At 37.8% G+C, this 16,180-nt stretch overlaps 1 protein-coding gene across 11 annotated transcripts in view; it reads right to left on the bottom strand.

Moving 5' to 3' along the window:
• LOC145973417 (uncharacterized) overlaps positions 1-13,637 on the bottom strand; it is a 50,060-nt gene extending 36,423 nt beyond the window's left edge. For 2 of the 11 annotated variants that reach the window (XM_083102760.1, XM_083102759.1), the window contains exons 1-4: positions 5,867-6,459; positions 4,650-5,203; positions 3,513-3,692; positions 243-366 (exon numbers count right to left, since the gene is read on the bottom strand). In XM_083102760.1, the coding sequence (XP_082958886.1) occupies positions 243-366; positions 3,513-3,692; positions 4,650-5,203; positions 5,867-5,978 (970 nt within the window). In that variant the 5' untranslated portion in view covers positions 5,979-6,459. The other 9 variants (XM_083102751.1, XM_083102754.1, XM_083102757.1 and 6 more) reach the window with 9 other exon arrangements.
• Between the last annotated feature and the right edge of the window lie 2,543 nt (positions 13,638-16,180).

Genomic DNA, 16,180 nt, shown 5'->3' with positions numbered 1-16,180 from the left:
TTTAAAGCAAGTCGTAAAAAGTGCATTGATAAATCTTTTATCTCTAATATAGCCACAAGCGTAATATTCATGTTTGATTGTTAAAGTCGTGTCTGACATAATATCGAATATCATCTTCACGTAACGTACAAGTTAGTCGCAAATCAGAACGGCTTGGAGTGCAAAACAAAAAAAAATAAGGAAATATGTTAAATCTAAATGAAATTTTGGTCGTAAAATTAAAAAAAAATGTGCAATCTTACCATCAAGTCCGTCGAGCATTTCCGGGGGATTATGGTGCTCGGATGATTCGATCCCCTGAATACCATCACCGAGAGCCCCTGCCGTGGTCCCTCCATCTTCTCCCATCAGTCCAACTGGATGACCCTGCACACAAAACGATTATATATTTATAAATAAGCGATAAACGATTATATATTTATAATTTGACAATAATGTAAAAGTAATTTGCGCTTTATGACTATTACTCACATATGGATAATAGTATATGTGTTTTATTTAAAAAAATTGATACATAATATTTATTTTCTTAATAAAAGTTTATACGACCTTTTTAACAATAAATAAAAAAGAATAAGTGTTTAGCAATAAATTTTTTAAATGTGTCACTACAATTAAACTAAAAAATAATAATTTCTAATTACAGAAGATTAAAGATTCTAATTAATATAATGTAACGATAAATAATATTTTTGTAACTATTTTTATTTCTAATTCAAAAATATAAGCATCCATCACAGAATGACATCATCTCAGAAATATTTGCTTTAACACATCCTTTTATCTCGTATATTGAAAATTTATTAATTACTAGCTGCGATCTAACAATACATAGTTATATAACAATGTGTATTTTTTAAAAAATTTTAAAATTTTTCTATAATTCTCAGACATCTCCAAAATATTTCGCTTTATCGTTTTAAAAATAAACATATTTATCATATCATATTCTATCATATTCTACTTGAATTATACATTTTATTTATTCATCTATTAAAATTATATGATTTTCGGGACAAAACTTGTACAAATCATTTTATACTATTATACTGTTATATACTATTTTATATACTATTTAAATGTACAAATGTTATATAAATTATATGTTGTTAATCGCAAGAAATATGTATATATATCATATCTTTTCTTTATAAAGTAAAAATATTAAATCAGCTTTATTAAATATATATATATACACATATATATATATATTTATTTATTTATTTTGTATTTTTAACACAATAAAATAGTGTATATTATAATAATGTTCATATTATTTTTTTATACAATTTTACATACAACAATAACTTTAACATCAATAAAATCATCTCATAAAAATATGCAAAACTACTAAATTACATTTAACGAAGTATGAATGCACTTGTAAAATTGCTGATGCAATAAAAACACGATGGATAGAATAAAATCCAAAAAGAATTACAAAATTTAAAGTTAAAATAAAAGAACCGGAGAAAAAGATTTAGGAATATCGAAGAGATTGTGGGTAGCCAAATAATAATATGCTTGTAACACATTCTGTTACAAGTTTCTCATTATTACAAGTTTGAGTTGAAATTTTAAAGCGAATTATTAAAAGAGACAAGAATTTAGTTGAAATTTTGTTCAAATATGGTGTTTACGTGATGTGAATGTTGTATTTATAAGTTATTAATTTAATATTAATTTCTTTTAAATTAATTGAGCGGAACGGATTACAAGCTAGATAGGCACGAGTAGAATACGATAAATATCGAGGCTAGCAGGTCTTTGTCGCATAAACGTAATTTTTTTTTGCTTCGCTTTCTTTAGCCACACATAGATTATGTGCTTTGCACTTATCGTGATGGTTCACGATCTCAAGTCTAAAATTGCCATTTCCCGCTGCGAATGAAGTGCGAATTTCTGGTATGGATTCGCTCCACTTTCTACAGTATTTGCAAAACATAAGATTCGATCGTTCATCGTATTGCAGCCAGGAATATGTTTCTAACCATCCTGGTCTAAATCTACCGGCCTTTCTACCTTGCGGAATAGAACGCTGCAAGTTCGCGCACAATGTTGATTGAATTACAGACATTCCGGGTTCCTGATTGATTCGTAGCGATGTATGCATATCACTGTCAATTGTTTTAACATTCGAACTACATTCGGGTAACGAATAAGATTGCATTGGATAAACATTATTGTTTTTATACGAATTGTGCGAGTTCACAAGTACGGTTTGACTTAGATTATATGAATTTCCAGTAAATTCAGATGTAGTTCCTGACATATTGACACAGAGAGAACCTCCAGCCATGATGGCACTTTCGCGAGAAACTTGCACCACAGCCGAATCTGGACGATTTGAAGTCATGTTCTGTACATCCATAGTTTCGTCACTCTTCCCATCTCTCTGAACCTCCCACTCCATACTAGTCTGTTAACAGAGAAGGAAAGGATATGTGCTTAATCAACACATCTCGATCAATTGATCTCTTTTAGCAGAAAAGCCAATTCTGTAATCTCTAATTAGAAAATCCCTTCCTTCCCATGTCTGTTTTGACTGAGTAGTTGTAGGATGACGGTAAGTAATCGTCATCAATTGTGGGAACAGTAACGAAACTCTGTCATAGGGAAAATTATTTCCACGATATGTGTTACGAGAACTTCGCACTTCATTCACGAATATGCAAAGCGTTTTAAGCGAGAAGAAGCATATAGCGTCTTATATCTTTCGCATATAGCGAAAAAAATTACGGATGCAATAAAAATATCTTAACGAATAAATAGGATCAGAATTACATGCTGGAATAATATGTAGCAAAATGCCTTGTTACACAAACACCTCACACCACAGAATATTCACAAGCAATTTTATGTGCATTTTTTTAAAAACATAAATGTGTAAATCGATATATCATTCTTTAAATATAAAAATAATTATAAAAAAATTATGTTTTATTATATAATTATGGAAATGATATATCAAGCAATTATATATATATATATATGTATGTATGTATATGTATGTATGTATGTATGTATGTATGTATATATGTAGCGTACATTTTTATGATTAATTTAAAATTATATATTTAGATAAATATAAAAAAATGTCAATCATAAAAACAAATATTTAATTCATATAGTCGCGTAAAGTCAGATAAAAAAGTAAAAGCATTTCTTATCTTTTTTATCTTTTATACCGTCATGATATAAAAATATATGAGGAAAAAAATAATATGTTTCCTTATATGAATAATAATTTTTAAAATATTTATTACTTTACACTGATAAAATAAGAATAAATACATATATATATTGTTACATACAAATTAAATAACATGCAAATTTTGAAAAATTTAAAGTATTTAAAATCATTATTTTGTGTTATCAAATATGTGTATATTTATTGGAAGGATAATACACATGTTTAAAACTATATAGATGCAAGAAATATAGAAAGAAATAATTAATTTCAAAATAAAAATGTGAAACATGTATAAAAGCACAAATAAAAAATTACTTACAGGGAGGGAAATATTGTCATGGAAGTCCGGTAAGTGATGATCCACCTCTTGTTTTATAGAAGCCTGTGGTTGTGAAGCAGGAGATATGGGTCGACCACCCTCTTCCATCTCAACTCCCAGGGCGTTATTTAACTTTGGAATTACAGAAGGACTCGATTTGTAACTACACTGCGAGGATGCCTGAAAACAATCAATTAAAAAAATTTTCTCGATATTTTCTAAATGCTACATCTCTCTCTTATTTCAACTAAAAATTTAGTTAAGAGAATAAAAAACTATCAATAAATTATGTTGGTTAAAAATAATAGATGGAATTATTACAATAAAGAGATAAATTTTTGTTAAATGATAATGTCAGTAATAAATATTATGTTGCATCACATAGATTTATAGTTAAATTATGCCTGATATTTTGGAACGGATAAATTGTATCTCATTTTGAACATACAATTTGTACATTAAAATATATAGAAGACACCTTATAGTAATATCTGCCTCATGAATTATACAACAGACACTAGCTTTTGGCCTAAACTCTCCAAGGCTACAAATAAAGTTATTTGGAAAGCTGTGCAATCACACATACACATACATATAACATTCATCAATAATATTGTATGAGTCACAATCAAACAGATCTTTAAGCGGTAACATATGTTTACTGATATATAAACAGAAATCAACTTTTACATAAATTTATTCACAAAAGTTTTACACAAAACAATATTGGTGTAAAAATTTTTAGCTTATATTAGTTTATTTCAAAATCAAAAATTTTAATAAAAATACTAATGTGTAATTTAAGCAATTAACAAGGAATATATAGTATATCTAATGCTATTGCAAAGCAATGTAACGAGAAGTAAAATAGAATTTGTATTTATAAACTACATTCCAACAAAAATATTTTTAGAAAATTATACTTGTATATACTTAAAGAAAAAATATTCTACGTTGTTCATTTCTAATATGATTTTCTTTAATTTAGCTTAGAGTTAGAGTCCAAGTTTTAAGATACAAAAGATAATAAGATGGAAAATGTATAAATTATAATAAATGAATGTTAAAAAGAATAAAAGTAAAATGTGCCATCTATCGCAAAATACAGTTAGAAAAAAATGACATATATTTATATACCTGAGAATCGGATAAGAATCTCTCACTAGGCGGACCAGAAAGGGAAACATCGTAGCTGCCTGAATGTTTTCTTTTTCTTTTCTCAGGATGAGACTGAAGATTAGGCGAATCGCTATGTCTGACTCCAGTTTGCGTTTCTGGCTCTGGCGATGGACTCTTTTCCTCCGTCTTGTTATTTACACTATTATCGGTGAGGCCTCTGATCTGCAATGCCTCTGCTGTTTTAAGGAACATCGGTAGCAGATGCTGACTAACGTTAACTTCACCCTTATACATAAAGTGCAGCAACGCCTTCATCTCCGTATCATTGACATCTTTCAGGAATATAATTGGATGGGGATGGGTGTTTTGTATGAAAATGCTCTCAAAATATGGACTGCATGCGGATAGTATGGTTTGGTGCGCCTTGAATGTCTCTCCGACACAAGCCAGGGTCACGTCACAAAGTGCCTCTCTAGCAAGCAGGGAGCTGAGAACGTCTGTGAGGTTGGCTGGATGATTGTTCCACCGTAGACAATACTGCTGGTCCATCTTGTCTATCTCCAATCCCGACCCTACAACCAAACTAGTTGCCTTGAACCGTCTACATAAAAAGTTATGCTCAAACCCTGGCTAACTGAATGCCTCCCTAACCCTTAAATCGCTACCTCGCACACTTCCTCCGCGTACACTTTCCTATCGTCCTGACAATATCTCCCAGATAGATTAAATCGCGGCTCTAAACCCGCGCACAACGTCCTCCGTGCTTCTGCAAATGTGCCACATTGCAGTATAACTGTAAAACCCTTCAGGGTTCACGCCGCGCTACTATACGTGCAGAAAACATTTTTTCGCATAACCTTAGCGCCCGATCGAAGTAATTCGCGACGGATTCCTACGCGATAAGCCGCGACACGGGGACCACCGCGAGGTTAGATCACTAATTGCGACGCAGTACGTGCCACCCACGTATACGATAATAATCCGATATATTCGGAGGTAATGTTTTTGGCAATGTCAATATTCGCGAGGCTTGGGCGCCATTGTCGGCCGTGCTCGTCTAGCCTCCACGAGCCTCCTCGCGAAAACTCGATTTGTTGATGCCCGATTTCTAACCACTCGTCCTACCTACGGCGCATCGCTTTATTTACGCCGATCTGACGCAGCTTACGCGCCGTACATCGCGCACCCTTCGCCAAATATCGCCTCTATCTAACGTGCACACGTCGATTACTCACCTCTCGCAAACTTTTTGCCATTACAACGCCACCCGACCCTTAACGTCCACTGCCATACCAATCTGCCAATGCCTACGGCCTTATTTTTAAAATACTTTTGACCTTCGTGCATCTGCCGCGGGGGAATGGCGCGAAGGGCGCGAGGATTCAAACGCGGTTAAGGCAACGCCGCGTCGCGTTGCGTCGCCTCGCGTCGCCGACGTCTTCTGTCGGATCTCGGATCGCGTGCCAGATACGCGATACGCGCTAGATGCTGTAATCGCGACCCGCGATATATCCCGCTCGAGTGTATCGCGCCGGAATACCAACGACCGCCATATCGATCCGCGATGCCGGCCTTCTTATTTTCCGAATAACGCACGCTTTCGCACGCTTACGTACGCGATATGGCGCGCGAGGCGCTCGATTCAAACAGCGCGTTATATACCTCTATCGAATACTTTTAACTTTACGCTTATTGCGATTCATCGATTTTTATAAAAAGCAAACGATGCGTCACGAAACGCGTGGGAATATTAAATTCTCATCTATACTAAACGCTTTATAATAATCGCAGATATATATGTGATTTGTTTTTTTTGTTAAACAATATTAACCATACAATTTGAAATTATATTTTAATGACGCAAACTAAAGATCTATCTCCATCCACTTATTATTTATTTATAAATTCGTGTCAATATTCGTGCAAAATATTTATTAAATGCCGATTACAACGATTATTGAAAGACAATTGATTTTTTCTATCATCGATAAATAATTCTGCAATGAATAATGAAAAAATAAATAACTAATTTATCCGAGCTTAGGCAAATGCATTAAGATAAATATCCTCATCTTATTGATTTTTTTGTCATATATAAATAGTGCTTTCGTAATTACATAAAAGTTGTGATAGACCTTTAGCAACGTGTAATCTAAAGAGCAAATGAAGTTACTATTATATTCAGAGTTGATACACTTAAAAAAAAATATAGCCCTAAATATAATAACTTAATTTCATCCGTTTATCTAATCGTGATTCAGCACTCATTTTAACACGTACATTCGTTGCAAAGCTTAGTTTATGAGAAAAATCAGAGATAAATAGAGTATATAAAATATATTTGACCTCCATATATGTAATTTTTTTAATATATACTTTTAATTAACTTGTTTCTTTCAAAATTTGATTAACAATTGTGCTCTTCGTTTAATAAAATCTAATATTAATGTGTATAAAAAAATTAATAGTTTTTATTATTTTAAAATATTTTGATTTTTTTCAAAGAAATGTAAATATGATTGCAGAGGAAAAAATATGAAATTAATTTAAAAATAATTGTACAAACGCATTTTTGGATCATCATAAAAAATACGAGTGTGATTGAATTTGCATATTATTACTTGTGAAATTTAATTTTTTTAGATGGCAAATTATAAATTAAAGAAATGTCAATACAATTTTACTACTACTAATGTATATTTTCCTCTCTATACATTTTCGAAAAGAGAAACTAATAGTTTTTTATGTTTTCACAACACATTTTACGACTCTTTACCTACTTACTTATTTTACGACACGTATAAAGAAAGATGCTTTATTAAGATGTTAACACATTTAAAAAAAAATTTAGCGTTATTATTCCTTGCGTCGTCTTTCTTGCCAATGTGTGTGAAAATCTGGGAATGTTTGTACAAACCGCGATTGAGAATGAGGATTAAATTCGAGAGTGCAACTCGCGTAAACATCAGTTTCCAACGTACAATGCATCGCGTAAAAAAGAGATTCTCATGGTTTCATCCATTTGGTTAAGCGTGGAGCTTAAGAGCGCGAGAAAAACTATACGCGCGCGTTTCACGACTGCATTTTCTTTCTAGTTTTCTACTCGTCGTCAGCTACTGAAAGAGCTATACTCGCAATCAGTCGAAAACAGTATTCGATACATTAAAGAGAAAATTCCGCGAAAGAACATTTTCCATTTTGTGGAAAATCGCGATGTACGAATCGGACCCTCTAGCTTCATTTAACGATAATAAATGATAATTTGCGCAAACCGTGAGTATCTGATATTCATTTGGTACTATCCTTCTCCCTTCTTTCCCCTTTTCCACAAACGATAATCGTGTTATTCACGCGAAATCAATAGGCAACGGGGAAAATTGGAAAATCTCCTCAACCGAGATTTCCAACGCGGATTTACAAGCTTTGAACGGCTGTTAACAGATTTAATCCGCGGTTTCATCGACATCGCTGAAAATTATGACTCACGAGTATATCTCGCTCAAAGATAGAAATGCGATAAATGAAATAAAATGGTCGTACGTCAAAACGATGATACGATAAACGCAATGTAAATGAGAAATTCAATATTCCCGTATACTTTTTTTTAATGCAATAATACCGCGATTTAAAAATACCTAATTAATCGCGTTCGCGATGAAATTTTGTTGCGACGTACGATGCAATATCTGTCGTTTAAATTCAATCTCGCGTTTTCGCGCTCCATTTCGAAATAGCTAGCTGGAAGCTGATCTGACCCGTACAATCGGGATTCATTTCGCAATCACGGACATGTCCTAATTGTACTCAGTTCCATATCGCAATTTCCTGTTTTTCCTTAAATGAGATATTAATCGTGAAATGCGAAATGCACTATATACTTGTTTATTTGTTGGCGTTTAAAAGATATGGAATAATATCACGTTTAAAAAGCTCCTAAAACATCAAACGAATAGATATACACACACACACACACACACACACACACATATACGCATGTATACACATATATACGCGCTGCGTATATATACGAAATTATATGCTGGAGAATTATATACTGGATATTTTGTCGCGAGTAAGAATTTAAAATAACATGTGTCAATATTATATTGGTGAAAACGCGTCGTCTATTTTCAGAAAATTTCAACGAATCTCAGTTAACAAAAAAATCGAAAAAAGAGAGTGGAATATTTTGCTGCACAATTTCGAAAATTAAAAAGAATTTCAATATGATTCTACAATATATTTTGATGTTTAAGATTTACATGTCCAATTATAAACTCTCACACAGATAATATTATAGCTATTATTAATAATATAAGAGAATCTAGGATTTAAAATCTACTTTTTAAATATATATATAAGTTAATTAAATCCAACAATAAATAATTAGTCCGATAATAAACCTGATTATGCAAAACTATTTAGTCACACAGAGTTCCCATCTCTCATTTATTAAACTAAACGCGCGCACTAAGAACGTCCTGATACAAAGATTCTTTCTAGCCTGACTTAATAACAACCTACGAACTTTAATAAGGATTACGTAATTAGTTTGACTACGTCATGCGCTTTTTCATCTTCTTAAGTAAATCCGCCCTCTAACGAGCTACTTATAGAGATGATTCGAGAACAGACAAATGTCATTCATATTTTCAGGTAATCAACGCGAAAAAAGTTATGATATGTGAATAAAGAGTCGAGAAATTTAAAAGACTCCTCGAAATAATTTTTACTCGATATCGTGCTCGGGAATTGATTGAAAAATATCGTCAATACAAAAAGAGAAAATTACCTTCTTTTATCTCACTTAATGTATGCAACTTATGAATACATTTAAATATATCGATATTACATAATTTATTCCATGCATTTAATAAGGCTAATATTCTTGTCAAAGAATGATTCATCCTTTGACAAAAGACAATGAAGATATTTTCTTTTTCTTGGAAAAAAAACAGACCTGTGTATCCTGCGTGTCGGCAAGACGTCGGCGATCGTCCACGCAATTAAGCGAGGTCGACCTTGGCCTTTTGACGCCGGAAGCGTGACGTTGGTGCCATCGAAATGCATCGGCGATCGATGCATTTCCCGCAGCTGCAGCGCGGCCGCGCGGGCTGGGAAAACGCCGCTTTCGGCACAAAGTGATGCGGCGCATCGGCGCGCTTTATCTTCTGAACGCTGCCCGAAATTCATCTTCGACGCGTGGATCTTCGCACGCTGCGAACGCGAGCGCGGACGCGCGCGTTTTTATTCCGCTGATGAATCAACGGTGAACGCCTTATCGCATTCCCGTTTTCTACGACTATTATATCGACTATTTAACCGAGTCTCTCGGGCTTTCTCTTGAGCAAAGTACAGTTCGCGAGACGTAAAAAAATAGATTTTCGCTTCGAACGATAAGCGTAGAAAAATAGAAACTATTTGACTCTTTTCCTTTCTCTCTCTCTCCCTCTCTTTCTCTCTTTTTATATCTTCGTCGACGTAAACGCGCAAAGAACCAAATAGACGCCAGCGTTTCTATGTCTCCGAGATTCCGCCTGGCGCCTCGGATCGATTAGGAATTGAAAGTTCGAGTCCATGACGCAAACACAAGCGATAACGTGCAAATATTCGGAAAAGCTCTATGTAGAACGCTCGCGCCGATAAAGGACGCACTGCTGCACATTCGGGCGTGCATTTTCCTCGATTACAATACATTCGCGGGACGAAGAAGACGGTGCACGCTTTGAAGCATGAAATCTTCAAACGAAATCGTTTTCTTGCGAGCAGACGCCACACCATTGACGTAAGATCTCGTTATAACATCGCCGTCACACCGAATACGCTATGACTTGGTAGCAAGGACGAAATGGAGAAACATATTCGAGAGTTCCGCGCTCCAAAATATCCCTCCAAATGACTCGAGAGACCAAAGTAGAACGATCCGAATAATAGAAATGCTTTGAGATGTCCCGAGCAACCATGCTCGCCAAGGTGATGGGAATCGGAAAACTTTGGAGAACTAAGCTCACTCGGGAGTATCCGCCTCTCGGAACCATCACGGAGAGTTATTCGGCTCGTCTTCTTGCGAAAGTATCTATTTCTCGATTCGCGACCCAGAATCTCCGAATGATTTTTCTTACATCCTTATGTTTAGACACCTTGCAAGAGCATAAGAGATCGGAAACATTTTTTCCTTTTTTCCATTTTAATTTGTCGAAAGAGAAACGTCCGATCGGAGTGATTAGCGATTGAATGGATGCTGATTGTTGACGGCAACAGCCGTAGCTTGAGTTGGTGTCCGAACATAAATGTCGCGCGTAACCACCTAGACGATTATAAGAACGGCGACACAATGATCGCGTCGAGAGGGATCGCAGAGGGGATGTTTAATCCGCGTTTAGCGGGCGTATCTGCTGCCGGGAAAACAAAGCGGCCCGGACGTCCTTTGTTACGTCGGAAAATAAAAAGGAGTAAACGCATCGTAACGGTGAAGTTAAGCGGGAAAGTTATCTGCGATTAGCGCGCCTCGCGATAAACGCGCGATTAAATTTGCATAATAAGCGGCGAATTATTTCACGACACGGCACTACGCGGCGGATTAAAAATTAAGCTTGACGTAGAGCGACGGCATTAACTACCACGCGTGTATATATCAGAGACATAGCCGCTACCGCGCGGGAAAAATGCGGCCAAATACGTTGAAATGCGAGGCTGAAATTAGTTAACATTTGTAATAGCCCTGTTCGTAATTAACGCGCTATGAATCGTACAGCTATGTCCGCAGAAATTAATTGAAATCAATATGGCAATATTTCCTGCGGGAGAATCGTCAAATATTATATTTTCCGTTAAAAGAGCGATGCTAATCGACACCGTTCAAATAGAAGCATCAGCTTGTAACTCACATTAAAGTTCAACCGATATTTTGTCTTTTGATAATACCCATCTTTAAATATTAAAATTTTAATTAAAATTAAAATTTTCTACTTTTAGGTAAAAACGTTTTTCTTTTTCATAGATTATTTATACAATAAGCAAGATTTTGTTCTATATAAGAGTCTTCTTAAAAAATTATTCTTTTGTTAGTTATTTTTCAGTAAAAAACGATAAAATAAGAAATTTATTTCTACAAAAATTTCTTAAAAGCGCGATGTATTTTATCGATTGTTTAACGCGTGAAAAGTGCGAAAATGAAAAAGAAATTATATTTCAGAAATGTTAAATTTTTCAAAGATTGTACCCTATCGTTATACAAAATTTTATTTTATCAAAATCGTTCCCGCTCGAACGAGGAAGAAGCGAGCCAAGATAAGACCGCCTTAGAAGGCACGTTTCTTGAACGTGGCATATTTCATCGGAAATACCATGCATCTTTTACTGCAAGCGCAGTAATAATATTCGCGCAAACGAATAGCGAAAATATGGAAATTCGAATCCGACCGTGCCGTGCCACCGTAAATAATTGCATCCTTGCACCTGCCCACGCAACTCTAGGAAACGGTGCGAAATCCGCATACCGCGCATTTTTCCCGCTAACGAATCCGCTATTTGACTCGATTGCCGAGCTGATAAACATACCATTTGATAAAATGTGTTAAATTACAGGACTGGCATTCGGCCGTCATATTAACGACCGCTTTATCATGGATACGCGCCACTTTCCCCGGCATGATTTCCCGCTACTTTTCCCGACAACGATACTTCTCCCGAATTGTGTCTCCGCCGAATTTTCCGCTCGATTCGCGATCGAGTCTACTTATTTACGTATAGCGCGGATAAAAGCCCGTCCAGAAAAAGTATTACGGTACACGCGCCGCTTTTCGTCCATGCAAATTTATTCGCTGCAACTCGTAATCTCGAGGGTAGCGAGCAGGAAACGAGCGCAAGTGACAGCACATCGCGGCGAGCAATTTCGGAGCGATGTCGACGGGACGTCGTGACGCACGACGCCTGTCTCTCCGTCCGTTTTTCCACCCCCGCAGGAAAAGTTGCGCGGCGGAAACGCGCGTGTCATCGATCGCGCGATCGATAAATCCCCTCCCCGTTGCGTTCCCGCCCTTTCCCGATCGCGAAAACGCGTTGCGGCGCGGCAACGAGACTCGCGATACGTCGACGCGCCAATTCCGTGCAGCTGGACTTTCCGTCGCCGGCGGGTCTCTGGCGCATCGTTACCTGGTTTATTGAAATTCGTGAACATGAAATCCCGTCGGCCTCCCGCAACCTTCGGCGGCGCGTAGAGCCGTGTCGTTGTCGTACGCGATCCTCTTCGGACGCTGCGCTGCTCAAGACGCTGGGATGGACAATCTTCCGTCGGCGATCTTCCACGAAGACGACGAGGAAAGCCCTCTTCCTCGCTCCCACTCCCGGAAGCGGCCGCAGGCCCTTCGCTGATTCTCGTTGTCCGAAAGTCTTTCGCGATGTGTGCGATGCGTGTTTTACTTTCCCGCACTCGGATTATCAACTCGCACTCGTGTCGGCTTGCGCGCCAAGTCCTTTCAGCTCGCCTCGATCATCGTCGCGCGAGGCGCGAATTCGCGATCGACGGGATTAAAATTGAGCAACGACTCGTGTAGCACACGTTATCACGGTTCGCGCGTCTCACAGCAAACTCGAGATCTTAACGAGAACTCGACGATGCAACGTTGACGATGGGAGACGGTTACGATGCAGCGAGTAGCAGCGCGAGTGAGTCCGCCAGGGAGGATCAACGGAGTGGCGTGTGCACTAAGTTGGCCGCGGAGCGCGACTGAGGCCAGGGGTGGCACCGAGAGAGAGGGTGGCGTGGATGCAGGTCGACGTGTACGCTGCACGGGCACATCCCCCCTAATGAATGCACCAGGCATGTGCGAGGGATTTTATGTTCGCCGTCGCCACTGCCTTCCCTCCGTCTACCCTCCGCTCTTCTACCGGCACCACCCGAGGATCGCTGCCGCCGCCGCCGCCGCCGCTGCCGCCACCACCATCGCCACTACCCTTGCCGCTTTCTAGCTATCCCTATCCCTCCCGCGGTCTCTTCGCGCTCGCTTTCCTCCCCTTCCTCTGACCGACGTATCCTCCGCCTCGCCTCCCCCGCGATCCCTCTCGCCTTCTCGTCTCGTCCCTCTCTCTCTCTCTCTCTCTCTCTTTCTCTCTCTCTCTCTCTCTCTTTCTCTCTCTCGTTCTCTCTCGTGCGCTCGTTGGCACATCGAGTCGAGTTGAACCCCCTTTTCGCGCGCTACTCGACAGTGCAACCCGCCACCCGCCAGCGCAACCAGACGCGCGCCGCTTCCCGGGTCCGGCGTGGGGCGGTTTTGCCCCGTATGGCGGAAGCCACCGCCGTGCTCCTGGGGCTGTGCCCGGTTTTCGCCTCCTCCTGCGTGCCTGCGGACCGTACTCTGCACCCGCCGATTGGTACGCACAACTCACCCGCCCGTACGCGAATCCTCTCCTGTGCACCTGCACACGATCGCTCGCTATATTTCCTCGTGTCCTTCCCCGTCCTCTTCGCGCCCTCGCCGAACACGCAACACGCTCGTCCTTCCTCAAACTTTCACCCCCACTCTCCCCCGTTGCTCTTTGTCCACTATCCGTCCCTCTTGCGCGTGTACCGTCTCTCTCATTTTGCTCGTTCCTGCTCGTTCGCCGTCTCCGTCAGCCAAGCTTTCTCGGTCTCCGCCGTTTGGTTCGCGCCGTTTATCTTCGTCGAATCGCATCGTGCTCTCAATACCCGGGTCGGGACGTCGCATTCGCAACCGACGCATCCTGCACCGATCGCCGGGACCGTCGCCGAGATCCGCTGGCGGTTTACGTCTTGGAGTTCCTGGCATGTCCGCGGTCGTAAGGAGTGCGGAGGATAATTCCGCGTTGAAGCATTCTCCGAGGGGCGATCGATAAATCGATCGTGCGATGCGGTTACCCGAGAATCGCTTTACGTAACGAATGTTACAATCGATTCTTTTCGCGATGCCGCGGCTTTTTGTAATTTTCAGTCAGTGTCAAAATTTGTTTATTCGTCAACAATTGTTGTCTCGCGAATAAGTTTATTTTTTACGAGAATAGACTATATAATTTTATACAAATCAGTTGTGTGGGAGAGTTGTAAAAGTAAATTCGATACACGTTTTAGCCTTTCGAATGTAATGCATCAATTTCGAGTGTAATTTCGTTACCTTGAGACTCTTTGTGCTTCGAGCTACTCCATCCACCATCTTTGTAATAAATTAACTTACCGGCAGACAACTTAACACGTTATATAACGAACGAACGAATATACTTTCAACATCAAATATTTTTGCGCTTGTTACTCTCGAATCGTTTATAGGATTGTAAAAAGGTGGTGGATATCTTAGAATACCAATATTAAAGAGTTCAAAGAGATCTATAAAATTTTCTGTTTAAAGAAAAATGCAAATTGATTCATTCATTTGTTCCATCCGATTAAAGATATATTCTTTTGTATAAACTTTAAGAATCTGAAAAACATGTAACTTTGTATGTTGATATTAGCTTAATTTTGACAACTCTCTTTGATCATTCATGAGAAATTTATGAGTGAAAACTGAACGAGATCACACGTCGGAATGCGCTTCAATTATCTGGGACAAAACCTAACTTATATATGTAGTATAATATTACAAAACACAATGTCGTTCACTTCGTTTCACAGTGGCTAGTCGGTTGCCCATTTCCTGCTTTTTCCAACTTCCGTTTCCATGCCACGAAATTACTACTTGATACATTTTCACGCAAGAGAGAATATCACCCTTTTTGACATTATTTTAATTAAACTGTATATAGTATCATCTTATCGCTGCTGTGTCTTTATCGTCATCGTTGTTATTGGCGCAGGGACAGCGGTGACGTGTCTAACGGAGTGGCTGACATTAACAACGCATGGCAGCAGCTCTGTCTCTCCCTTTCTTTTTCTGTCTTACGTTATTACAGAATGTTAACATTATCGTCGTATACGCATTAGCTATTAACGATTAAAATCCTTTGCGTGCCTATCGCTCACATTTACAGGCCTTTTGATAAAAGCTATCAAAATTAAAGTCCTAGGTAAAATATTACTTAAAATGTTCTAATTTAATATAGGGAATAATATTAATATTATAAGAGTTAAAATTAAAAAAGAAAGAAGATTATAATTGAAATAAAAGAGAATATATATTTGTAGAATTGATTTTGTCCACCTTTATTATTATTTTCAAGGATTTTAAACAAATAAAACTGAAATAAATATCTAATTTGTTTAGATATAAAATAAATTTTTTAAATATTTAAATTTCGGCAGAGAATTAAAAATTGTTGTTTGTACAACAAATATTATTATACTATATAGATTTAGTAAAGTGTCAAATTTGTCTCATCAACTAATATCAACAGCGATTCTGTAGATACTATTAGAAAAAAATTTTACTTGCTGATTGTTTTACAAAAATGAAATTGGAAAAGTGACAAACCGCTTTCTAATTGTAAAAACTTCAGCTATAAAAATTACTTCTTTCGTTTCACGACTAAATATTTTAATAAAAGAAAAAATCAGCGTTGTACAGATAAATTATTATTTAAAATACATATGCATATCA

This window comes from Camponotus vicinus, unplaced genomic scaffold, assembly GCF_025532165.1.
Source record: "Camponotus vicinus isolate PSW18456_S1 unplaced genomic scaffold, iyCamVici1.0 SCAF_6, whole genome shotgun sequence".
In the NCBI taxonomy this organism is placed as follows: Eukaryota; Metazoa; Arthropoda; class Insecta; order Hymenoptera; family Formicidae; genus Camponotus; species Camponotus vicinus.
The sequence above is the reverse complement of the archived record's forward strand: the minus strand, read 5'-3'. Positions and strand labels throughout refer to the sequence as shown.